Genomic DNA, 27,761 nt, shown 5'->3' with positions numbered 1-27,761 from the left:
TGAAAATCAAGATCAAGCGAGCTTTTGCCCTTCTGCTCCACGGGAGGTTTCTGTCCTCCCTGAGCTCGCCTTAGGACACCTGCGTTACCGTTTGACAGGTGTACCACCCCAGTCAAACTCCCCACCTGCCAGAGGCTGTTCACCTTGGAGACCTGCAGCAGATATGAGTACGGCCCAGAGTGAGATTTACACCCTCTCCCCCGGATTTTCAAGGGCCAGCGAGAGCTCACCAGACGCCGCCGAAACCGCAAAGCTTTCCAGGGCTTGGGTTCCTCGGGGCGAACCCATTCCAGGGCGCCCTTCACAAAGAAAAGAGAACTCTCCCTGGGGCTCCTGCCAGCTTCTCTGAGATCGGTCGCGTTACCACACTAGAAGCCTTTGCGGCGCCCGTCTCCGCCAGTCCGTGGACATTCTGAAAGTAGTTTGTGGTCAGTAGGTCACATGACCAAGGAGCTAATGAAATGTGAAAGTTTGAAAAAGTAATGTAACATTTGTGAGATAAAAATGGACTAACTAAAGGGTGTGCAATGTGTCGGCCCAGTGATTGAACATTCTGAACCTTGTGTGAGATCAATAGGTCACATGACCAAGGAAATAAATGAAATTCAAATATTAAAAAAAAGTTTGTACTTTGTTTACGCTCCCTAACTAATTCAACTAGGAATACAAAATGCTGCTCACATTTCCACATGTTTATCAGCTTTTTCAAAGCGAATGAATGTCCAAATTGTGAATAAGACCTGTGCAATATTGTGCACAGTTTCCCCAACATGACACTTATTTGGAGTCTGTGGCTCAAGTGGTTTGAAAGCTATTGAGGTTTGAAAGCGCGAATATCGATTGAATATCCAACCTGAAACTGTCTTTACCTCGGTAAGCAAATTACAATCTTTCATTCATCCCTATTTAGGAAGTCATGATGCTATGAGCTACTCCCTGGACATCAACTCTCCTCTGATCCGCTCTGAGTCTGACACATTTAGACTCCTGGATGGTCTCTTCTACTGCCTCACCAGACCTGCTATCTACAGGTGGTCTACCACGCAGGTACAGGGCCTGCTAATACCGTGACATCTGTTGTAAAAAAAAAAAACTGTTTTGCCCGGAGGCTTTGAATAGACGACTAATGGCTAGGTAGGGTGAGCATAGTATGCATAGTTCTTGTCTGAGACCAAAATGGACGGTTGTGTTGTGAATAGCATTAGCTTGAGCAACAATAGTGGAGACAGACCGGTTGTTAGGCAGTAGGTTGCCACAGAGTTGTGGTGGCAGTCTTCTCACTTCCTCTCTCAGCCAAACTTCTCACTCGATGGTGGTTCATCTGGTTCATCACTTAAAGTATCTGTGACACAGACTGCCTGTCTGTTTTTTCAAGACTAGGATTCCAGTAAAGCGTGCATACGTCATTATGAAGACTAGGATTCCAGTAAAACGTGCATACGTCATTATAAAGACTAGGATTCCAGTAAAGCGTGCATACGTCATGACGAAGACTAGGATTCCAGTAAAGCGTGCATACGTCATGATGAAGACTGGATTCCAGTAAAGCGTGCATACGCCATGATGAAGACTAGGATTCCAGTAAAGCGTGCATACGCCATGATGAAGACTAGGATTCCAGTAAAGCGTGCATACGCCATGATGAAGACTAGGATTCCAGTAAAGCGTGCATACGTCATGACGAAGACTAGGATTCCAGTAAAGCGTGCATACGTCATGACGAAGACTAGGATTCCAGTAAAGCGTGCATACATCATTATGAAGACTAGGATTCCAGTAACGCGTGCATACGTCATGATGAAGACTAGGATTCCAGTAAAGCGTGCATACGTCATTATATACATACTTTTTTTTAGAATATACCTTTATTATTCCCCAAACCCTACCACCCCTCCCCCAATTGGAGTAAACTAATTAACAATGACACTTAGGCTTCTACCTTCAGTTTATAAATACTATACATGTTTTACAGACACAATCTATTTTACAATAGTTATATTTTGTTTGTTTTTAGTCCTTCCTCTATTTCTGATTTCCATCCAGTTTGATTTCTATTTGTAACTGTGCTATTTCACAAAAGTTCTGAACCTATATACATTTGACAGACCCCATATGTTTTACATTGGTTATCTTGTTGTTATTAGTCCCACCCTTCAGCTCCACTCAACCCCTCCCATCTTTCTCTCAACATCATCCATTTTGGATTTCTATTTGCTGTGGATCTTCTGTAGCTCAGTTGGTAGAGCATGGCGCTTGTAACGCCAGGGTAGTGGGTTCGATCCCCGGGACCACCCATACGTAGAATGTATGCACACATGACTGTAAGTCGCTTTGGATAAAAGCGTCTGCTAAATGGCATTTATTATTATTATTATATATATTTTTCAACTGTGCTGTGATGCTTCACAAACGACTTGAACCTTTCTATTCTCATAGGTTCTACAGATTGTACATTAAAAATATATATTTTTTGCTAAAATAATTATATTATTGATTGCCTATGGCTTTTCAAATCACCCAGTATTGCTGTCTGCAGCGTTATTTCTAGGTAAATGTTGCAATTCTTCAGCCATTCCTGGACCTGTGACCAAAACCGAGCTTCATACGGACAGTACCAAAATAAATTATCAAATGACTCTGGCTCCTCACAGCAAAATCTGCAGAGCTGGGACCCCCATATATAACATTCTATTGGTTGCAGGAATTTTGTATAGTAATTTAAATTGAAAAATTAGAAGTTTTGATTCAGTTGTTTGGTGTATCAATTCATAAACCATGTGCCATCGAATGGGTACATCGAAAATCTCTTCCCAACTATTTTGCAATTTATATGGCACAGCTGCCAGTTTTTTGGTCCTTAAATGAAATTGGTATATGTTGTTATTTACCACACCCTTCTTTAACCTTTAATACAGGGCCGACATACATTTTCCCCCTTCTACTCGCCTCTTCCATTTCTGTGGTAATGCTGTAATTGGTTGGTTGTAATTTTGGGTAGAGCAGACATGTCCATATGTCTGTGTTAGCTGCATGTGTGACATAACTCCACCAGTCCTATTTATATCATTCACAACAATTGTACCTTTCTTAAACATTTCTTCAGAAAATTCATTTTTTAAAATCAATTAGTAAATTTGAGTTTAACCACTATTTGTAGTATTATTTGTTCTGTCTTTTCAGGATTAAAGCTGAAATTGCAACCAACTTGTTTAAAAAAAAAGAGATATTTTGGAGATGATTTCCTTTTCAAACAACCAAAAGTGAGCCGGTGTAATCTGAATAAAGGAGAGGTTATAATCTGAATAAAGGAGAGGTTATAATCTGAATAAAGGAGAGGTGTAAGTCGCTCTGGATAAGAGCGTCTGCTAAATGACTTAAATGTAAATGTTATAATCTGAATAAAGGAGAGGTTGTAATCTGAATAAAGGAGAGGTTGTAATCTGAATAAAGGAGAGGTTGTAATCTGAATAAAGGAGAGGTTGTAATCTGAATAAAGGAGAGGTTGTAATCTGAATAAAGGAGAGGTTGTAATCTGAATAAAGGAGAGGTTGTAATCTGAATAAAGGAGAGGTTGTAATCTGAATAAAGGAGAGGTTGTAATCTGAATAAAGGAGAGGTTGTAATCTGAATAAAGGAGAGGTTGTAATCTGAATAAAGGAGAGGTTGTAATCTGAATAAAGGAGAGGTTGTAATCTGAATAAAGGAGAGGTTGTAATCTGAATAAAGGAGCGGTTATAATCTGAATAAAGGAGAGGTTATAATCTGAATAAAGGAGAGGTTATAATCTGAATAAAGGAGAGGTTATAATCTGAATACAGGAGAGGTTATAATCTGAATACAGGAGAGGTTATAATCTGAATACAGGAGAGGTTATAATCTGAATAAAGGAGAGGTTATAATCTGAATAAAGGAGAGGTTATAATCTGAATAAAGGAGAGGTTGTAATCTGAATAAAGGAGCGGTTATAATCTGAATAAAGGGGAAAAGGCCCTTCCTGAACATTGGTACGAATGTCTCATCCTATCTACTAAAGAACCAGTTTGGATTTAAGTATAACTTTTGTATGACTGAAGCCTTTAGTGAGAATTCTAATGCTTTAATATTTAATAATTTCTGCCCTCCGAATTCATATTCATTATATAAATAGGCCCGTTTAATTTTGTCTGGTTTGCCATTCAAAATTAACTTGAATATTTTTTTGTTCATATAATTTAAAAAGCAGATCAAAAGGTGCAGGCAAAACCATAAGCAAATGGGTAAACTGTCATGTGACTAAAGAGTTCATCAGGGTCAACTGTCATGTGACTAAAGAGTTCATCAGGGGGATTTTTTCCACAGAGAGACAGGTATTTTCCTTTCCGTGGTAGCAAGATCTTATCTATTTTTGCTAACTTTCTATAAACATATGTCCACATCTCCGTCAGATGACGTTAGCTAGTTTCCATGAAACAGCTGTCTGTGTTAGCTGCCAAGTTAGTGCAGTGTACTTAGCTAGTTAGATATGTTATGCTAGCTAGTTAAACATTTGGCTAAGATCTGGCATTGGCAATAAGCGAATTCAATTGTTTCTTCGTCATCTTGCTTGGTAGTTACCGAGCTGTGGCCATCTGACATGTATAGAGCTGTGGCCATCTGACATGTATAGAGCTGTGGTCATCTGACATGTATAGAGCTGTGGTCATCTGACATGTATAGAGCTGTGGCCATCTGACATGTATAGAGCTGTGGCCATCTGACATGTATAGAGCTGTGGCCATCTGACATGTATAGAGCTGTGGCCATCTGACATGTATAGAGCTGTGGCCATCTGACATGTATAGAGCTGTGGCCATCTGACATGTATAGAGCTGTGGCCATCTGACATGTATAGAGCTGTGGCCATCTGACATGTATAGAGCTGTGGCCATCTGACATGTATAGAGCTGTGGCCATCTGACATGTATAGAGCTGTGGCCATCTGACATGTATAGAGCTGTGGCCATCTGACATGTATAGAGCTGTGGCCATCTGACATGTATAGAGCTGTGGCCATCTGACATGTATAGAGCTGTGGTCATCTGACATGTATAGAGCTGTGGTCATCTGACATGTATAGAGCTGTGGTCATCTGACATGTATAGAGCTGTGGTCATCTGACATGTATAGAGCTGTGGCCATCTGACATGTATAGAGCTGTGGCCATCTGACATGTATAGAGCTGTGGCCATCTGACATGTATAGAGCTGTGGCCTACAAGCCACTGATGACCTTTGGAACATCTACATTTAAACAATAAATCCATGTAATATAGTCTACCTACACCGTCACAATAAATCCATGTAATGTAGTCTAAAAGACTACATGAGGTGTGATACTAAACTTATAGGCCTATGGGCTAGGCTACATAATGTGTGATACTAAACTTATAGGCCTATGGGCTAGGCTACATAAGGTGTGATACTAACCTTATAGGCCTATGGGCTAGACTACATGAGGTGTGATACTAACCTTATAGGACTATGGGCTAGGCTACATGAGGTGTGATACTAACCTTATTTAAACATATAGGACTATGGGCTAGGCTACATGAGGTGTGATACTAACCTTATAGGACTATGGACTAGACTACATGAGGTGTGATACTAACCTTATAGGCCTATGGGCTAGACTACATGAGGTGTGATACTAACCTTATAGGACTATGGGCTAGGCTACATGAGGTGTGATACTAACCTTATTAAAACATATAGGACTATGGCCTAGACTACATGAGGTGTGATACTAACCTTATAGGACTATGGGCTAGGCTACATGAGGTGTGATACTAACCTTTCGCTCTGGATAAGAGCGTCTGCTAAATGACTTAAATGTAAATGTAAAACATATAGGCCTATGGGCTAGACTACATGAGGTGTGATACTAACCTTATAGGACTATGGGCTAGACTACATGAGGTGTGATACTAACCTTATAGGACTATGGGCTAGACTACATGAGGTGTGATACTAACCTTATAGGACTATGGGCTAGACTACATGAGGTGTGATACTAACCTTATAGGACTATGGGCTAGACTACATGAGGTGTGATACTAACCTTATAGGCCTATGGGCTAGGCTACATGAGGTGTGATACTAACCTTATAGGACTATGGGCTAGGCTACATGAGGTGTGATACTAACCTTATAGGACTATGGGCTAGGCTACATGAGGTGTGATACTAACCTTATAGGCCTATGGGCTAGGCTACATGAGGTGTGATACTAACCTTATAGGACTATGGGCTAGGCTACATGAGGTGTGATACTAACCTTATAGGCCTATGGGCTAGGCTACATGAGGTGTGATACTAACCTTATAGGACTATGGGCTAGGCTACATGAGGTGTGATACTAACCTTATAGGACTATGGGCTAGACTACATGAGGTGTGATACTAACCTTATTAAAACATATAGGCCTATGGGCTAGACTACATGAGGTGTGATACTAACCTTATTAAAACATATAGGCCTATGGGCTAGACTACATGAGGTGTGATACTAACCTTATTAAAACATATAGGCCTATGGGCTAGACTACATGAGGTGTGATACTAACCATATAGGCCTATGGGCTAGACTACATGAGGTGTGATACTAACCTTATTAAAACATATAGGCTTATGGGCTAGACTACATGAGGTGTGATACTAACCTTATTAAAACATATAGGCCTATGGGCTAGACTACATGAGGTGTGATACTATGATTAGAAAAATAAATAAATAAATATCAAATGGAAGACTCTTTTCCCCGTGGTTTATTTTCATGCCAGCCAAGTAGGCTATAGTCCTGTTGTAAATATAAGCAATGTGCTTAATATTAGGAAAGTTGAGAAATAAATATAGTAGGCCTAGCCTATAGAAAGCTGGTAGGATCCTCCTCTTTTTAATAGAGGCCATCATTCTTTTTCTTATGCATAGCCTATAGAATTGTTGAGCAACATGTTTGAATATATTTTCCATTACATTTGCATTGATGTCAGAGTGACTAGAGGGACAGTAAAGTGCTGAGTACCAGGCAGTTAGCAAATTTGGTATGTTACTAATGACCATCAGTAGCATCAGAGCTTGGAAAAGCCTAATTACCGTGACTAAACGGTCATGACTGCCGGTGTGGCGGTAATACGGTCATGCAACAGCCCTAGGCTTGCATCAATAAAATAACAACATTGGTGCAGATAGCTGGGAATCTAGACCATAAGTAATAGACACAGATATTGTCAAACAACGTTACTGCCACCTTCTGGTTTGGAGTATTTTAACTGTGTGGCTGACGAGGTCTTTGCTGTGTGAACATGAAAGAGAGCACCTGTGGGCAGTCAATAAGTGTCAAACGTTCGCCAGACGACAGTAGTCTGAGCTTTAACAGCAGAAACATTGCTAGACCGACATACTCTCCTCTCTTGCTAAATGCAAAATTTAAAGGGGAATTACACAAAAACATTAAATATTTTTTTCCCCCAGACCTAAATAATTGTCTTCTGGTGTGATGTTCAGTGCTTTGGGAAAGTATTCAGACCCCTTGACTTCTTCCTCAGTTTATGTTACAGCCTTTTACTCTGAAATGGATTCAATAGTTTTTTTTCCCTCATCAATCTTCACAGTACTTCATAATGACAAAGCAAAAACTGTTTTTAGAAATTGTAGCAAATGTATTAAAAATAAACTGAAATATCACATTTACATAAGTATATGTCCGTAAACACGGAATATTGAATATGTCCGTAAACACTGCAGCCAGCTCTGTGGCTAAGGATGCTGGGCCGGCAGCCTTGCGGGGGCTAACGCATCTCCCAGTCCTGCCGCTGAAAAACATCCCCACATCACGATGCTGACACCACTATGCTTCACTGTAGGGATGTTGCCAGGTTTCCTCCGTACGTGACACTTGGCATTCAGGCCAACAAGTTTTCATTAGACCAGAGAATCTTGTTACTCATGGTCAGAGTCTTTAGGTGCCTTTTGGTAAACTCCAAGCGGGCTGTCATGTGCCTTTTTACTGAGTGGTGGCTTCTGTCTGGCCACTCTACCATAAAGGCCTGATTGGTGGAGTGCTGCAGAGATGGTTGTCCTTCTGGAAGGTTCTCCCATCTCCACAGAGGAACTCTAGAGTTCTGTCAGTGTGACCATCGGGTTCTTGGTCACTTCACTTCCCTGACCAAGACCCTTCTCCCCTGATTGCTCAGTTTGGCCAGGCAGCCAGCTCTAGGAAGAGTCTTGGTGGTTCTAAACTTCTTCCATTGAAGATTGATGGAGGCAACGGTGTTCTTGTGGACCTTCAGTGCTGCAGAAGTGTTTTTGTACCCTTCCCCAGATCTGTGCCTCGACACAATCCTGTCTCGGAGCTCTACAGATAATTCCTTCGACCTCATGGCTTTGTTTTTGCTCTGACATGCACTGTCAACTGTGGGACCTTTTATAGACCGGTGTGCATCTTCCCAAATCATGTCCAATCAGTTGAATTTACCACAGGTGGACTCCAATCAAGTTTTAGAAACATCTCAAGGATGATCAATGGAAACAGGATGCACCTGAGCTCAATATTGAGTCTCATGGCAAAGAGTCTCAATACTTATGTAAATAAGGTATTTATGTTTAAAAAAAAATTAATACACATTTACTTCAATTTCTTAACCTTTTTCACTTTGTCATTATGGGGTATTGTGTGTAGATTGCTGAAGAAGAAAAAATGTCATCTATTTTAGAATAAGACTGTAATGTAACAAAATGTGGAAAAAGTCAAGGGGTCTGAACTTTCCTGAAGGCACTGTAAGCATTGACATGGACTCTGAAAACCAATTTTCATTGTTTTTATATCAATAATTGTAATATTGAGAGTAAAAAACACAAACAAATCATAAAACAAAGAAAAATAAAACCGAGAACTGAATTCAGGAAAGTTATTAATTTAAATAATGTTTTGTTTGTTTTTGCCTTCTAACAGGAAAAAGGTATTGTGGAGCAGCTATCAGAGGGGATTCGATACTTCGACCTCCGAATCGCCCACAAACCGTACGACCCGTCCAACCAACTGTATTTCACACATGTCATTTACACTCATCTGACAGTGGTGGTGAGTAGAAGGAATACTATGCCTAACTCTTCATTATAAACATTTTTTACTACATCATCAGTTGTTACAAAGAGCTTTATAGTTACCCAGCCTAAACCCCAAAGACCAAGTAGAAACAGGAGAGAGAGAGAGCACAATGACCAAGAAGAGCTCTCTAAAAAGAATACGCAATATTGGGAGGATCATTGCTTATATATTTAATATTTCCTGACTGGTACAGGAAACTCTGAGGGCCGTAGCCTCGTGGTTGGAGTCTCACTCCAGGGAGGTTGTTATCCTGGCATGCAGTCACTTTGAAGGACTCAACGACAAACTACATGAACATTTCATTTTCTCACTGAAGAAAATCTTTGGGTCTAAACTCTGTCCTCGCAAGGTAAACTTTGTTATTTCTATAACTGTAGTCAATGTCAATAGCTGAAAAGACTGATACATTTACAACATTTTTGCTAAGCATTACCAGTCGGTCTCTATCGAATTGGATTGCTTTACTGAAAATACTGTATTTCTTCAGTAAATGAAATTAGATGTTTAGTTAATGTTCAGCATGAGAGAAGGCTTCACCAGCTGACCAATACTACCTACACAAATCACCAGCTGCCCAATACTACCTACACAAATCACCAGCTGCCCAATGCTACCTACACAAATCACCAGCTGACCAATGCTACCTACACAAATCACCAGCTGCCCAATACTACCTACACAAATCACCAGCTGCCCAATGCTACCTACACAAATCACCAGCTGCCCAATACTACCTACACAAATCACCAGCTGCCCAATACTACCTACACAAATCACCAGCTGACCAATGCTACCTACACAAATCACCAGCTGACCAATGCTACCTACACAAATCACCAGCTGACCAATGCTACCTACACAAATCACCAGCTGCCCAATGCTACCTACACAAATCACCAGCTGCCCAATGCTACCTACACAAATCACCAGCTGCCCAATGCTACCTACACAAATCACCAGCTGCCCAATGCTACCTACACAAATCACCAGCTGCCCAATGCTACCTACACAAATCACCAGCTGCCCAATACTACCTACACAAATCACCAGCTGACCAATGCTACCTACACAAATCACCAGCTGACCGATGCTACCTACACAAATCACCAGCTGACCGATGCTACCTACACAAATCACCAGCTGACCGATGCTACCTACACAAATCACCAGCTGCCCGATGCTACCTACACAAATCACCAGCTGCCCGATACTACCTACACAAATCACCAGCTGCCCGATACTACCTACACAAATCACCAGCTGCCCAATACTACCTACACAAATCACCAGCTGCCCAATGCTACCTACACAAATCACCAGCTGCCCAATACTACCTACACAAATCACCAGCTGCCCAATGCTACCTACACAAATCACCAGCTGCCCAATACTACCTACACAAATCACCAGCTGCCCAATGCTACCTACACAAATCACCAGCTGCCCAATACTACCTACACAAATCACCAGCTGCCCAATGCTACCTACACAAATCACCAGCTGCCCAATGCTACCTACACAAATCACCAGCTGCCCAATGCTACCTACACAAATCACCAGCTGCCCAATACTACCTACACAAATCACCAGCTGCCCAATACTACCTACACAAATCACCAGCTGCCCAATGCCACCTACACAAATCACCAGCTGACCACCTACACAAATCACCAGCTGACCACCTACACAAATCACCAGCTGACCACCTACACAAATCACCAGCTGACCACCTACACAAATCACCAGCTGACCACCTACACAAATCACCAGCTGACCACCTACACAAATCACCAGCTGACCACCTACACAAATCACCAGCTGCCCACCTACACAAATCACCAGCTGCCCAATGCTACCTACACAAATCACCAGCTGCCCAATGCTACCTACACAAATCACCAGCTGCCCAATACTACCTACACAAATCACCAGCTGCCCAATGCTACCTACACAAATCACCAGCTGCCCAATGCTACCTACACAAATCACCAGCTGCCCAAACCTACACAAATCACCAGCTGACCAATACTACCTACACAAATCACCAGCTGCCCAATACCACCTACACAAATCACCAGCTGCCCAACCACCTACACAAATCACCAGCTGACCACCACCAAATCACCAGCTGACCACCTACACAAATCACCAGCTGACCACCTACACAAATCACCAGCTGCCCAACTACCTACACAAATCACCAGCTGCCCAAACCTACAAATCACCAGCTGCCCCTACCTACACAAATCACCAGCTGCCCAATGCTACCTACACAAATCACCAGCTGACCACCTACACAAATCACCAGCTGACCACCTACACAAATCACCAGCTGACCACCTACACAAATCACCAGCTGCCCAATACTACCTACACAAATCACCAGCTGCCCAATACTACCTACACAAATCACCAGCTGCCCACCTACACAAATCACCAGCTGACCACCTACACAAATCACCAGCTGACCACCTACACAAATCACCAGCTGACCACCTACACAAATCACCAGCTGACCACCTACACAAATCACCAGCTGCCCAATGCTACCTACACAAATCACCAGCTGCCCAATGCTACCTACACAAATCACCAGCTGCCCAATGCTACCTACACAAATCACCAGCTGCCCAATGCTACCTACACAAATCACCAGCTGCCCAATGCTACCTACACAAATCACCAGCTGCACCATGACTACCTACACAAATCACCAGCTGCCCCACCTACACAAATCACCAGCTGCCCAATGCTACCTACACAAATCACCAGCTGCCCAACCTACACAAATCACCAGCTGCCCAACCTACACAAATCACCAGCTGCCCAATGCTACCTACACAAATCACCAGCTGCCCAATGCTACCTACACAAATCACCAGCTGCCCAATGCTACCTACACAAATCACCAGCTGCCCAATGCTACCTACACAAATCACCAGCTGCCCAATGCTACCTACACAAATCACCAGCTGCCCAATGCTACCTACACAAATCACCAGCTGCCCAATGCTACCTACACAAATCACCAGCTGCCCAATACTACCTACACAAATCACCAGCTGCCCAATGCTACCTACACAAATCACCAGCTGCCCAATGCCACCTACACAAATCACCAGCTGACCACCTACACAAATCACCAGCTGACCACCTACACAAATCACCAGCTGACCACCTACACAAATCACCAGCTGACCACCTACACAAATCACCAGCTGACCACCTACACAAATCACCAGCTGCCCACCTACACAAATCACCAGCTGCCCAACTACCTACACAAATCACCAGCTGCTGCTACCTACACAAATCACCAGCTGCCCAAACTACCTACACAAATCACAAATCACCAGCTGCTACCCCAAATCACCAGCTGCCCAACCTACACAAATCACCAGCTGCCCAATGCTACCTACACAAATCACCAGCTGCCCAATGCTACCTACACAAATCACCAGCTGCCCAATGCTACCTACACAAATCACCAGCTGACTACCTACACAAATCACCAGCTGCTACCTACACAAATCACCAGCTGACCACCTACACAAATCACCAGCTGACCACCTACACAAATCACCAGCTGACCACCTACACAAATCACCAGCTGACCACCTACACAAATCACCAGCTGCCCAATACTACCTACACAAATCACCAGCTGCCCAATGCTACCTACACAAATCACCAGCTGCCCAATGCTACCTACACAAATCACCAGCTGCCCAATGCTACCTACACAAATCACCAGCTGCCCAATGCTACCTACACAAATCACCAGCTGCCCAATGCTACCTACACAAATCACCAGCTGCCCAATGCTACCTACACAAATCACCAGCTGCCCAATGCTACCTACACAAATCACCAGCTGCCCAATGCTACCTACACAAATCACCAGCTGCCCAATACTACCTACACAAATCACCAGCTGCCCAATACTACCTACACAAATCACCAGCTGCCCAATGCTACCTACACAAATCACCAGCTGACCACCTACACAAATCACCAGCTGACCACCTACACAAATCACCAGCTGACCACCTACACAAATCACCAGCTGACCACCTACACAAATCACCAGCTGACCACCTACACAAATCACCAGCTGACCACCTACACAAATCACCAGCTGACCACCTACACAAATCACCAGCTGACCACCTACACAAATCACCAGCTGACCACCTACACAAATCACCAGCTGACCACCTACACAAATCACCAGCTGACCACCTACACAAATCACCAGCTGACCACCTACACAAATCACCAGCTGCCCAATACTACCTACACAAATCACCAGCTGACCACCTACACAAATCACCAGCTGACCACCTACACAAATCACCAGCTGCCCAATACTACCTACACAAATCACCAGCTGCCCAATACTACCTACACAAATCACCAGCTGACCAATGCTACCTACACAAATCACCAGCTGACCAATGCTACCTACACAAATCACCAGCTGACCAATGCTACCTACACAAATCACCAGCTGCCCAATGCTACCTACACAAATCACCAGCTGCCCAATGCTACCTACACAAATCACCAGCTGCCCAATGCTACCTACACAAATCACCAGCTGCCCAATACTACCTACACAAATCACCAGCTGCCCAATACTACCTACACAAATCACCAGCTGCCCAATACTACCTACACAAATCACCAGCTGCCCAATGCTACCTACACAAATCACCAGCTGCCCAATGCTACCTACACAAATCACCAGCTGCCCAATGCTACCTACACAAATCACCAGCTGCCCAATACTACCTACACAAATCACCAGCTGCCCAATGCTACCTACACAAATCACCAGCTGCCCACCTACACAAATCACCAGCTGACCACCTACACAAATCACCAGCTGACCACCTACACAAATCACCAGCTGACCACCTACACAAATCACCAGCTGACCACCTACACAAATCACCAGCTGACCACCTACACAAATCACCAGCTGACCACCTACACAAATCACCAGCTGACCACCTACACAAATCACCAGCTGACCACCTACACAAATCACCAGCTGACCACCTACACAAATCACCAGCTGACCACCTACACAAATCACCAGCTGACCACCTACACAAATCACCAGCTGACCAATGCTACCTACACAAATCACCAGCTGCCCAATGCTACCTACACAAATCACCAGCTGCCCAATGCTACCTACACAAATCACCAGCTGCCCAATGCTACCTACACAAATCACCAGCTGCCCAATGCTACCTACACAAATCACCAGCTGCCCAATGCTACCTACACAAATCAGCAGCTGCCCAATGCTACCTACACAAATCACCAGCTGCCCAATGCTACCTACACAAATCACCAGCTGCCCAATGCTACCTACACAAATCACCAGCTGCCCAATACTACCTACACAAATCACCAGCTGCCCAATGCTACCTACACAAATCACCAGCTGCCCAATGCTACCTACACAAATCACTAGGATGCTTTCCCTTCTCTGCCCAGGGCTGAAGTAGTGCACTATACAGGGAATTGGGTGTCATATGGACAGCCGATAACAGAGGCTACTTGTTCTTCTGTCTTTCCCTCCAGGAGACAGTGGTGACCCTGCGTGGTCTGTGGGCATTGGGTTACCAGGTACTGCTGTCGTATGATGACCAGTCAGCAGCACGACACCAGGCTCTGTGGCCAGGTATACCGTACTGGTGGGCCAACCAATACACGGCCAGCGGGGTGGTCAGCTATCTGGACTGGCAGAAAGACATGGGACGCCCAGGTATGTGAAAAGCCCTGGACTAAAAGTCATAAATAACTTAGATGTTCAAACATGTTTCAGTGCCTAGTCTACACACCCCTTGCACAGTCTTCACATTTTGCCATCTTATAATTTAATACTTTTTTGGGATTAAATTGTACCTACTCCACCAACCTACTCCACATTTCCGAATTTGAACGTTTTCCAAATGAATCAAAAATGAAGATGTCTTAATTGTGTAGGGTTAGGGTATGTCTTCACACCCCAAGAGATAATCATTGGTGGAAGAGCCTTTAGCAGCCATTACAGCTGTGAACCTGGTTTGAATAAGAATCGACCAACTTTGCACAACTCAAGTTTTGTGGTTCCAGCTTCATGTTCTGGGTATTTATTGTGGTTCCAGCTTCATGTTATGGGTATTTATTGTGGTGGCAGCATCATGTTCTGGGGATTTATTGTGGTTTCAGCATCATGTTATGGGTATTTATTGTGGTGGCAGCATCATGTTATGGGTATTTATTGTGGTGGCAGCTTCATGTTATGGGTATTTATTGTGGTGGCAGCATCATGTTATGGGTATTTATTGTGGTGGCAGCATCATGTTCTGGGTATTTATTGTGGTTTCAGCTTCATGTTATGGGTATTTATTGTGGTTCCAGCTTCATGTTATGGGTATTTATTGTGGTGGCAGCATCATGTTCTGGGTATTTATTGTGGTGGCAGCATCATGTTATGGGTATTTATTGTGGTGGCAGCATCATGTTATGGGTATTTATTGTGGTGGCAGCATCATGTTCTGGGTATTTATTGTGGTGGCAGCATCATGTTCTGGGTATTTATTGTGGTGGCAGCATCATGTTATGGGTATTTATTGTGGTGGCAGCATCATGTTATGGGTATTTATTGTGGTGGCAGCATCATGTTATGGGTATTTACATTACATTTACATTTACATTACATTTAAGTCATTTAGCAGACGCTCTTATCCAGAGCGACTTACAAATTGGTGCATTCACCTTATGACATCCAGTGGGACAGTCACTTAACAATAGTGCATCTAAAACTTAGGGGGGGTGGGGTGAGAGGGATTACTTAACCTATCCTAGGTATTCCTTAAAGAGGTGGGGTTTCAGGTGTCTCCGGAAGGTGGTGATTGACTCCGCTGTCCTGGCGTCGTGAGGGAGTTTGTTCCACCATTGGGGGGCCAGGGCAGCGAACAGTTTTGACTGGGCTGAGCGGGAGCTGTACTTCCTCAGTGGTAGGGAGGCGAGCAGGCCAGAGGTGGATGAACGCAGTGCCCTTGTTTGGGTGTAGGGCCTGATCAGAGCCTGGAGGTACTGAGGTGCCGTTCCCCTCACAGCTCCGTAGGCAAGCACCATGGTCTTGTAGCGGATGCGAGCTTCAACTGGAAGCCAGTGGAGAGAACGGAGGAGCGGGGTGACGTGAGAGAACTTGGGAAGGTTGAACACCAGACGGGCTGCGGCGTTCTGGATGAGTTGAAGGGGTTTAATGGCACAGGCAGGGAGCCCAGCCAACAGCGAGTTGCAGTAATCCAGACGGGAGATGACAAGTGCCTGGATTAGGACCTGCGCCGCTTCCTGTGTGAGGCAGGGTCGTACTCTGCGGATGTTGTAGAGCATGAACCTACAGGAACGGGCCACCGCCTTGATGTTAGTTGAGAACGACAGGGTGTTGTCCAGGATCACACCAAGGTTCTTGGCGCTCTGGGAGGAGGACACAGTGGAGTTGTCAACCGTGATGGCGAGATCATGGAACGGGCAGTCCTTCCCCGGGAGGAAGAGCAGCTCCGTCTTGCCGAGGTTCAGCTTGAGGTGGTGATCCGTCATCCACACTGATATGTCTGCCAGACATGCAGAGATGCGATTCGCCACCTGGTCATCAGAAGGGGGAAAGGAGAAGATTAATTGTGTGTCGTCTGCATAGCAATGATAAGAGAGACCATGTGAGGTTATGACAGAGCCAAGTGACTTGGTGTATAGCGAGAATAGGAGAGGGCCAAGAACAGAGCCCTGGGGGACACCAGTGGTGAGAGCGCGTGGTGAGGAGACAGATTCTCGCCACGCCACCTGGTAGGAGCGACCTGTCAGGTAGGACGCAATCCAAGCGTGGGCCGCGCCGGAGATGCCCAACTCGGAGAGGGTGGAGAGGAGGATCTGATGGTTCACAGTATCGAAGGCAGCCGATAGATCTAGAAGGATGAGAGCAGAGGAGAGAGAGTTAGCTTTAGCAGTGCGGAGCGCCTCCGTGATACAGAGGAGAGCAGTCTCAGTTGAATGACTAGTCTTGAAACCTGACTGATTTGGATCAAGAAGGTCATTCAGAGAGAGATAGCGGGAGAGCTGGCCAAGGACGGCACGTTCAAGAGTTTTGGAGAGAAAAGAAAGAAGGGATACTGGTCTGTAATTGTTGACATCGGAGGGATCGAGTGTAGGTTTTTTCAGAAGGGGTGCAACTCTCGCTCTCTTGAAGACGGAAGGGACGTAGCCAACGGTCAGGGATGAGTTGATGAGCGAGGTGAGGTAAGGGAGAAGGTCTCCGGAAATGGTCTGGAGAAGAGAGGAGGGGATAGGGTCAAGCGGGCAGGTTGTTGGGCGGCCGGCCGTCACAAGACGCGAGATTTCATCTGGAGAGAGAGGGGAGAAAGAGGTCAGAGCATAGGGTAGGGCAGTGTGAGCAGAACCAGCGGTGTCGTTTGACTTAGCAAACGAGGATCGGATGTCGTCGACCTTCTTTTCAAAATGGTTGACGAAGTCATCTGCAGAGAGGGAGGAGGGGGGGAGGGGGCGGAGGATTCAGGAGGGAGGAGAAGGTGGCAAAGAGCTTCCTAGGGTTAGAGGCAGAAGCTTGGAATTTAGCGTGGTAGAAAGTGGCTTTAGCTTTAGCAGCAGAGACAGAGGAGGAAAATGTAGAGAGGAGGGAGTGAAAGGATGCCAGGTCCGCAGGGAGGCGAGTTTTCCTCCATTTCCGCTCGGCTGCCCGGAGCCCTGTTCTGTGAGCTCGCAATGAGTCATCGAGCCACGGAGCGGGAGGGGAGGACCGAGCCGGCCTGGAGGATAGGGGACATAGAGAGTCAAGGGATGCAGAGAGGGAGGAGAGGAGGGTTGAGGAGGCAGAATCAGGAGATAGGTGGGAGAAGGTTTGAGCGGAGGGAAGAGATGATAGGATGGAAGAGGAGAGAGTAGCGGGGGAGAGAGAGCGAAGGTTGGGACGGCGCGATACCATCCGAGTAGGGGCAGTGTGGGAGGTGTTGGATGAGAGCGAGAGGGAAAAGGATACAAGGCAGTGGTCGGAGACTTGGAGGGGAGTTGCAATGAGGTTAGTGGAAGAACAGCATCTAGTAAAGATGAGGTCGAGCGTATTGCCTGCCTTGTGAGTAGGGGGGAAGGTGAGAGGGTGAGGTCAAAAGAGGAGAGGAGTGGAAAGAAGGAGGCAGAGAGGAAAGAGTCAAAGGTAGACGTGGGGAGGTTAAAGTCGCCCAGAACTGTGAGAGGTGAGCCGTCCTCAGGAAAGGAGCTTATCAAGGCATCAAGCTCATTGATGAACTCTCCGAGGGAACCTGGAGGGCGATAAATGATAAGGATGTTAAGCTTGAAAGGGCTAGTGACTGTGACAGCATGGAATTCAAAGGAGGCGATAGACAGATGGGTAAGGGGAGAAAGAGAGAATGACCACTTGGGAGAGATGAGGATCCCGGTGCCACCACCCCGCTGACCAGACGCTCTCGGGGTGTGCGAGAACACGTGGGCGGACGAAGAGAGAGCAGTAGGAGTAGCAGTGTTGTCTGTGGTGATCCATGTTTCCGTCAGGGCCAAGAAGTCGAGGGACTGGAGGGAGGCATGGGCTGAGATGAACTCTGCCTTGTTGACCGCAGATTGGCAGTTCCAGAGGCTACCGGAGACCTGGAACTCCACGTGGGTCGTGCGCGCTGGGACCACCAGAGTAGGGTGGCCGCGGCCACGCGGTGAGGAGCGTTTGTATGGTCTGTGCAGAGAGGAGAGAACAGGGATAAACCGACACATAGTTGACAGGCTACAGAAGAGGCTACGCTAATGCAAAGGAGATTGGAATGACAAGTGGACTACACGTCTCGAATGTTCAGAAAGTTAAGCTACGTAGCAAGAATCTTATTGACCAAAATGATTAAAATGATACAGTACTGCTGAAGTAGGCCAGCTGGCAGTGGGTGCGTTGTTGACACTACACTAATCAAGTCGTTCCGTTGAGTGTAATAGTTTCTGCAGTGTTGCTATTCGGGGGCTAGCAGGCTAGCTAGCAGTGTTGTTTACGTTACGTTGCGTTAAAAGAACGACAATAGATGGCTAGCGAACCTAGAAAATCGCTCTAGACTACACAATTATCTTTGATACAAAGACGGCTATTTATTGTGGTGGCAGCATCATGTTATGGGTATTTATTGTGGTTCCAGCTTCATGTTATGGGTATTTATTGTGGTGGCAGCATCATGTTATGGGTATTTATTGTGGTGGCAGCTTCATGTTATGGGTATTTATTGTGGTTCCAGCTTCATGTTATGGGTATTTATTGTGGTTTCAGCTTCATGTTATGGGTATTTATTGTGGTTTCAGCATCATGTTATGGGTATTTATTGTGGTGGCAGCATCATGTTATGGGTATGCTTTTCACTGACTGAGACTGGGGAGTTTGTCACGATTAGAATAAATATAGAAGGAGCAAAGCCCAGGTAAAAACCTAAATGAAAACCCGCCGTAGTCTTCTGTAAACCTAACCCTGCAATAGTGTTGTATTTTTCAGTGGGACAATTACAAAAAAATGTATGACAAAGACACCAGAATGGATGTGTTTCTGAATGATATGAATATTGCTGTCCACCAATAACTCCTGACCAAATTTACTGAGAAAAAAAACAATGGATGTACAATATGTTGCCCTAAAAGTTATTGGTAGAATCTTATTAACATCTGTAATGGTTGACAAAGACGCTTCCATCAATCTTAGCTCTGGGGTGGGAAGACGTACGCGAACAACACATCTTCATTTATTTTTTTTAGGTTGTGTAGATCAGTATGATGTTGTTTTACATTTAGGGCTGTATTCAATCAGATATGCTTTAGCTGACATTTGCATAGCAAATAGCGTACGGGCACTTCCATAGAGCACAAACCCATATGTTAGAACTGGTTATCACACTTTGAGGTTAGAAAAACACCTACCATGTGTCATGACTGTCCACGAGAATCCAAATAGGTCAGATCAGGTTTGCAATGAATAACTTCAATCAGACCCCCTCTCACCCGTAGAGGGGGAAGAAAATAACTAACAACCACATCCTGGTGGGATTAACAACCACATCCTGGTGTAAATCAGGGGACAAGATCTAGGCCTGTACTATCCAAATTCACCAAAGGAATATGCTTTGTCTCAACAGACCTTTTTTCTGCTAAAACTCTTAACACGCTCAAGCGAATAGTGGAACATTTGTAACTTAGAACGGGAGGAATGGTCAGAGGCGATCTATAGAACACTAATGTCCTTTTTGTTTGTATTTATTTTGTTTTTGTTAAGAGAGCGATGTGATTTGAGAAGTTTTAAGAGAATTGTTTTCCAGAACTTTGCACAATGACTAATCACCGCCCTGAGTGAGGTCAGAGAGCGTGTCAGCCTGCCGGAACCACCCCTTTCGAAGCAAAAAATGATGGGTTTAGAAAAAAACACATTGGACCAGAAAATGGAAGAAAAATCGACTCTGTAGTTCTGTTCAGGACTACACGACAAGTCACCAGATACCGGACAACAACAAAGGACAACAGTTGTTGGAACTATTTTGGATAATCATAACCTTACAAGCGTGCCGCGAAAAGGCCCAAATCCCTTTTCTAAGGCTGCCCCGTTCACCGAGAGATCTCTGGCAAAACCAGGCATTTCACATAAATACATGCATGATTTCTTGCTCAAAGTGGGCGGTGGTTCATGTGCAAAGTATATGGTTAGTGAATGTGGCAATGTTAAGTGTCTCTGTCCCCCTCTCTCCATCTCTTCTTTAACAAGCATCCATGTTGTCATTCCGCTAGGGACCCTTTTTCAGCGTATTATGTCTCCAGTTAATATCGGTGTAGTATGTGTGTTTATCCTGTGTTCCCATTTAATTAGGTAAATTCGGGAGATGGTAACTCTTTAAAGAACCTCTCTCGTGGAGCCCCAGATCCTAATGAGTTAATTGTTACATGATGAATTTTACAATTAAACATATTTTAGTTAATTAGATAAATATTAGTCCTCAGATTAATGTTAAAGTCAAGTAACCAAAAAAAAGAAACGTACATGAACTATTGCTTGATTTCAGAGGCACAACTCTCAGCATGACCTATGACTAGATCAAGATGGCGCCAATAGAGGTGCCAGCTTTGCTTCAAGTCCAGGAAACTGTGCAGGATTTGCAGTACACGAGCGAGAAACCCACTCGACCACTGCTACTCTAACGTCCGTGCTGCATATAAGGCCCTCCTTTTGGCAAATTGACCATGACTCCATCTTGTTGCTCCCCTCCTATTGCATAAACTAAAACAGGAAGCGCCCATGCTTAGGTCTATCCAAAGCTGGTGTGACCAATCAGATTCCACGCTTCAAGGTTGCTTCGATCACGTGGACTGGGATATGTTCCGGGTAGCCTCAGAGAACAACATTGACGTATTCACTGACTCGTGAGCGAGTTTATAAGGAAGTGTATAGGAGATGTTGTACCCACTGTGACTATTAAAACCTTCCCGAACCAGAAACCGTGGATTGATGGCAGCATTCACGCAAAACCGGAAGCACGTACCACCGCATTTAATCATGGCAAGGCAACTGGAAACATGACCGAATACAAACAGTGTAGTTATTCCCTCCTCAAGGCAATCAAACAAGCAAAGTGTCATTATAGGCTCAGAAACGAGATGTATGTGGCAGGGTCTTCAGACAATCACGGATTACAAAAAGAAAAACAGCTCCATTGCGGACATCGAAGTCTTGCTCCCAGACAAATTAAACAACTTCTTTGCGCGCTTGAGGACAAAAGTGCCACCAACACGGCCCAGTCTCTGTCTGACAGAGGAGGCAGCATAATAAACAGAGTCCAGTCTCTGTTCGACAGAGGAGGTTGCATGATAAACAGAGTCCAGTCTCTGTCTGACAGAGGAGGCAGCATAATAAACAGAGTCCAGTCTCTGTTCGACAGAGGAGGCTGCATGATAAACAGAGTCCAGTCTCTGTTCGACAGAGGTTGCATTATATACAACAACCACAATCAATCACAGAGAGAACAGTGGCCTGAACAAGCTTCTTTCTAGCCATAAGCGGGAAGCAAGCCTTATACGAAAATAAAACTCTAATTTCAATTCAAACTTCATCATAAGATTAAACTTTTAAAGGACAACTTCACATCCAACCATATACCTCAATATTTGTAGGATGACATGTTTTCAATGGATAAGCCACCAGATGTGACAATGCAAACCTTTTTTCTACATTCAAGACCAGTTTGAGACTATAAAGGGAGGCCTGCACACACTGAAAAGCAGTCTGGAGCTCTTCAACAGCCTGAACCAGAGAAGGAGCACAATATATGACTGGAGCATCTGTATGTCGTGTCTTTGGCATCATTCAACTGAAGACTTATTTTTATCAAATAAATTCTCTGTAATTATTATTACGTGATTAAACTAACTTAATCATGTAACTGTAATTAACTAGGAAGTCGGGGCAACAAGGAAAATATTCAGATCAAAGTTATAATTTTCCTAATATAACTTTCAGATATTTTAATATATGATCAATTAGTCTTCTCTTAAATTTACATTTAAGTCATTTAGCAGACGCTCTTATCCAGAGCGACTTACAAATTGGTGCATTCACCTTATGACATCCAGTGGAACAGTCACTTTACAATAGTGCATCTAAATCTTAAAGGGGGGGTGAGAGGGAATACTTATCCTATCCTAGGTATTCCTTAAAGAGGTGGGGTTTCAGGTGTCTCCGGAAGGTGGTGATTGACTCCGCTCTTCTAGTGGAGCAGGTTGAGATTTTCAAGTTCCTTGGTGTCCACATCACCAACAAACTAACATGGTCCAACACCATGACAGTCGTGAAGCGGGCACGACAACACCTGTCCCCCCTCAGGAGACTGAGTACTGGGTCCTCAGATCCACAAAAATTTCTACAGCTGCACCATCGAGAGAATCCTGACTGGTTGCATCAATGCCTGGTATGGCAACTGCTCAGCCTCCGACCGCAAGGCACTACAGAGGGTAGTGCGTACGGCCCAGTACATTACTGGGGCTAAGATTACTGCCATCCAGGACCTCTATACCAGGCGGTGTCAGAGGAAGGCCCTAGAAATGGTCAGACTCCAGCCACCCTAGTCAAAGACTGTTCTCTCTGCTACTGCACGGCAAGCTGTACCAGTACCCACTGTATATAGCCTCCACATTGACTCTGTACCGTAACACCCTGTATATAGCCTCCAGCCCAGTCACGGACCAGGATGTCTTGCTCCCAGGCAGACTAAATAACTTTTTTGCCCGCTTTGAGGGACAATACAGTGCCACTGACACGGCCTGCAACGAAAACATGCGGTCTCTCCTTCACTGCAGCCGAGGTGAGTAAGACATTTAAACGTGTTAACCCTCGCAAGGCTGCAGGCCCAGACGGCATCCCCAGCCGCGCCCTCAGAGCATGCGCAGACCAGCTGGCCGGTGTGTTTACGGACATATTCAATCAATCCCTATACCAGTCTGCTGTTCCCACATGCTTCAAGAGGGCCACCATTGTTCCTGTTCCCAAGAAAGCTAAGGTAACTGAGCTAAACGACTACCGCCCCGTAGCACTCACTTCCGTCATCATGAAGTGCTTTGAGAGACTAGTCAAGGACCATATCACCTCCACCCTACCTGACACCCTAGACCCACTCCAATTTGCTTACCGCCCAAATAGGTCCACAGACGATGCAATCTCAACCACACTGCACACTGCCCTAACCCACCTGGACAAGAGGAATACCTATGTGAGAATGCTGTTCATCGACTACAGCTCGGCATTCAACACCATAGTACCCTCCAAGCTCGTCATCAAGCTCGAGACCCTGGGTCTCGACCCCGCCCTGTGCAACTGGGTACTGGACTTCCTGACGGGCCGCCCCCAGGTGGTGAGGGTAGGCAACAACATCTCCTCCCTGCTGATCCTCAACACGGGGGCCCCACAAGGGTGCGTTCTGAGCCCTCTCCTGTACTCCCTGTTCGCCCACGACTGCGTGGCCACGCACGCTTCCAACTCAATCATCAAGTTTGCGGACGACACAACAGTGGTAGGCTTGATTACCAACAACGACGAGACGGCCTACAGGGAGGAGGTGAGGGCCCTCGGAGTGTGGTGTCAGGAAAATAACCTCACACTCAACGTCAACAAAACTAAGGAGATGATTGTGGACTTCAGGAAACAGCAGAGGGAACACCCCCCTATCCACATCGATGGAACAGTAGTGGAGAGGGTAGCTAGTTTTAAGTTCCTCGGCATACACATCACAGACAAACTGAATTGATCCACTCACACTGACAGCGTCGTGAAGAAGGCGCAGCAGCGCCTATTAAACCTCAGGAGGCTGAAGAAATTCGGCTCGTCACCAAAAGCACTCACAAACTTCTACAGATGCACAATCGAGAGCATCCTGGCGGGCTGTATCGCCGCCTGGTACGGCAACTGCTCCGCCCTCAATCGTAAGGCTCTCCAGAGGGTAGTGAGGACTGCACAACGCATCACCGGGGGCAAACTACCTGCCCTCCAGGACACCTACACCACCCGATGTTACAGGAAGGCCATAAAGATCATCAAGGACATCAACCACCCGAACCACTGCCTGTTCACCCCGCTATCATCCAGAAGGCGAGGTCAGTACAGGTGCATCAAAGCTGGGACCGAGAGACTGAAAAACAGCTTCTATCTCAAGGCCATCAGACTGTTAAACAGCCACCACTAACATTGAGTGGCTGCTGCCAACACACTGTCATTGACACTGACCCAACTCCAGCCATTTTAATAATGGGAACTGATGGGAAATGATGTAAATATATCACTAGCCACTTTAAACAATGCTACCTTATATAATGTTACTTACCCTACATTAGTCATGTCATATGTATATGTATATACTGTACTCTACATCATCGACTGCATCCTTATGTAATACATGTATCACTCGCCACTTTAACTATGCCACTTTGTTTACTTTGTCTACACACTCATCTCATATGTATATACTGTACTCGATACCATCTACTGTATGCTGCTCTGTACCATCACTCATTCATATATCCTTATGTACATATTCCTTATCCCCTTACACTGTGTATAAGATAGTAGTTTGGAATTGTTAGTTAGATTACTTGTTGGTTATTACTGCATTGTCGGAACTAGAAGCACAAGCATTTCACTACACTCGCATTAACATCTGCTAACCATGTGTATGTGACAAATAAAAATTTGATTTGTGGAGACTATATACAGGGTATTACGGTACAGAGTCAATGTGGAGGCTATATACAGGGTGTTACGGTACAGGGTCAATGTGGAGGCTATATACAGGGGGTACTCTGTAGGCCGTCTCGTCGTTGTTGGTAACATTGACACTGTAGTGTACCGTAACACCCTGTATATAGCCTCCACATTGACTCTACCGTAACACCCTGTATATAGCCTCCACATTGACTCTGTACTAGTACCCCCTGTATATAGCCTCCACATTGACTCTGTACTAGTACCCCCTGTATATAGCCTCCACATTGACTCTGTACCGTAACACTCTGTATATAGTCTCCACATTGACTCTGTACCGGTACCCCCTGTATATAGTCTCCACATTGACTCTGTACCGGTACCCCCTGTATATAGCGTCCACATTGACTCTGTACCGTAACACCCAGTCTATACTGCGACCTGTACGCGCTCGTTGGTTGGCCCTAAGTTCATACTCGTCGCCAAACCCACTGGCTACAGGTTATCTACAAATCTCTGCTAGGTAAAGCCCCGCCTTATCTCAGCTCACTGGTCACCATAGCAGCACCCACTCATAGCATGCGCTCCAGCAGGTATATCTCACTGGTCACCCCAAAAGCCAATTCCTTTTTTATTTTTTTATTTCTTAAAACTGCATTGTTGTAAGGCGTGTGTGACAAATACGATTTGATTATACCTAAAGCGGACATTGCCATTGGCTGCACAGAGTTTCGTGGAGAGAAATTCCATGTAGCCTTGTTGACAAGTTAGAACACTGGAATGTAAGATGTAATCTACACCTCGATTAGGATTCTAGAAATCCTTATTTAAATATTTTTTTACATTTGAGCCTAATTCTTTCTATATAGCGTACACTTCCTCCTTTTGAACTTCTAAGGAGAGTCGGACGGTGTGGCTGCTACCGTCGGTTAATGCTTGATCTGATTCAATCTAGGCCTTACGACTGTGCAAGGGGTGTGTAGACTTTCACATGACACTGCATGTTATTACTCTTCAGATAGTAACATATCAAGAGGACCATGACAATGTCTAATGATACTGTTGTGAACTGCCTCTGTAAAAAGGGCTTTATAAAATCCATTTGATGAGATGTCCTGTAGGGCTCAATCTGTGTCGCTGGTGTGTTCTCCAATAACACAACATTCATCTTTACATTTGAATCACGCTGTAATGCTGAACCTCCGTGATACGGATTGAATAGAGCCCTTAAACTTTAATCCACGTTTTGTTTTGTTCAGATGGTTTCTTCGTGTCTGGTTTGAACCTGACGGCTGACCGCTCCTACATCGCGCTGCACCCCCGTCAGTCCCTGCAGACCCTAACTCTGGCTAACTGGAAGGAGCTGAGGCCGTGGCTGGAGGAACAGGTCCCTGGACCACACTCTAACAACCTCAACATCATAGCAGGAGACTTTATAGGACCTGTCCCCTTCTGTCCTCTGGTCATCAACCTCAATAGAAAACTGTTACGGCAGCAGAGGATGGATGAGAGGGACTCTTAGAGGAGAGGATGGATGAGAGGACTGTTAGAGGAGAGGATGGATGAGAGGATGGATGAGAGGATGGATGAGAGGAGTCTTAGAGGAGAGGATGGATGAGAGGATGGATCAGAGGAGTCTTAGAGGAGAGGATGGATGAGAGGAGAGGATGGATCAGAGGAGTCTTAAAGGAGAGGAGGACTGACCGACCTACAGATGAGAAATAAAATACCTGGTTTAGGGAGTAATTCCATCAAAAATATGTAATTCAAAGAGAACAGAACTGCTACATCAGCAAAGTTACGACTGAGGACAACCAGTCATTATTTAGTTTCACTGGGAATCATACAGACCATAGAAAGTCATTCCAATAGAAGCCCTAGATACTTCAGAAATGGTTCACACCCCTTGACTTTTTACACATTTTGTTACAGCCTGAATTTAAAACTGATTAAATTGAGATGTGTCACTGGCCTACACATAATTCCACTTTGACATGTGGTATTATGTTTTTAGAAATGATTTAAAAATGAAAAGCTGAAATGTCTTAAGTCTATAAGTATTCACCCCTTTTGTTATGTCAGGAGTAAAATGGGCAAGTCACATAATTAGTGTCATGGACTCACTCTGTGTGCAATAATAGTTTAACATGATTTTTGAATGACTACCTCATCTCTGTACCCCACATATACAGTTATCTGTAAGGTCCCTCATCTCTGTACCCCACACATACAGTTATCTGTAAGGTCCCTCATCTCTGTACCCCACAAATACAATTATCTGTAAGGTCCCTCATCTCTGTACCCCACACATACACTTATCTGTTAGGTCCCTCATCTCTGTACCCCACACATACA

General features: G+C 44.9%; 1 protein-coding gene across 2 annotated transcripts in view; it reads left to right on the top strand.

The window, feature by feature from the left end:
- si:dkey-66a8.7 (PI-PLC X domain-containing protein 1) overlaps positions 1-27,557 on the top strand; it is a 28,674-nt gene extending 1,117 nt beyond the window's left edge. Inside the window, exons 2-6 of one of the 2 annotated variants that reach the window (XM_046301071.1) lie at positions 911-1,047; positions 8,966-9,094; positions 9,315-9,470; positions 14,720-14,903; positions 26,666-27,557. In XM_046301071.1, coding sequence (XP_046157027.1) covers positions 911-1,047; positions 8,966-9,094; positions 9,315-9,470; positions 14,720-14,903; positions 26,666-26,928 — 869 coding nt within the window. In that variant the 3' untranslated portion in view covers positions 26,929-27,557. The remainder of the gene's footprint in view (positions 1-910; positions 1,048-8,965; positions 9,095-9,314; positions 9,471-14,719; positions 14,904-26,665) is intronic. The other variant, XM_046301072.1, reaches the window with a different exon arrangement.
- The last annotated feature ends 204 nt before the right edge of the window (positions 27,558-27,761 follow it).

Source organism: Oncorhynchus gorbuscha, linkage group LG15 (assembly GCF_021184085.1).
Source record: "Oncorhynchus gorbuscha isolate QuinsamMale2020 ecotype Even-year linkage group LG15, OgorEven_v1.0, whole genome shotgun sequence".
NCBI classification, from domain to species: Eukaryota; Metazoa; Chordata; class Actinopteri; order Salmoniformes; family Salmonidae; genus Oncorhynchus; species Oncorhynchus gorbuscha.
This window is presented reverse-complemented; position numbering and strand designations above follow the sequence as displayed.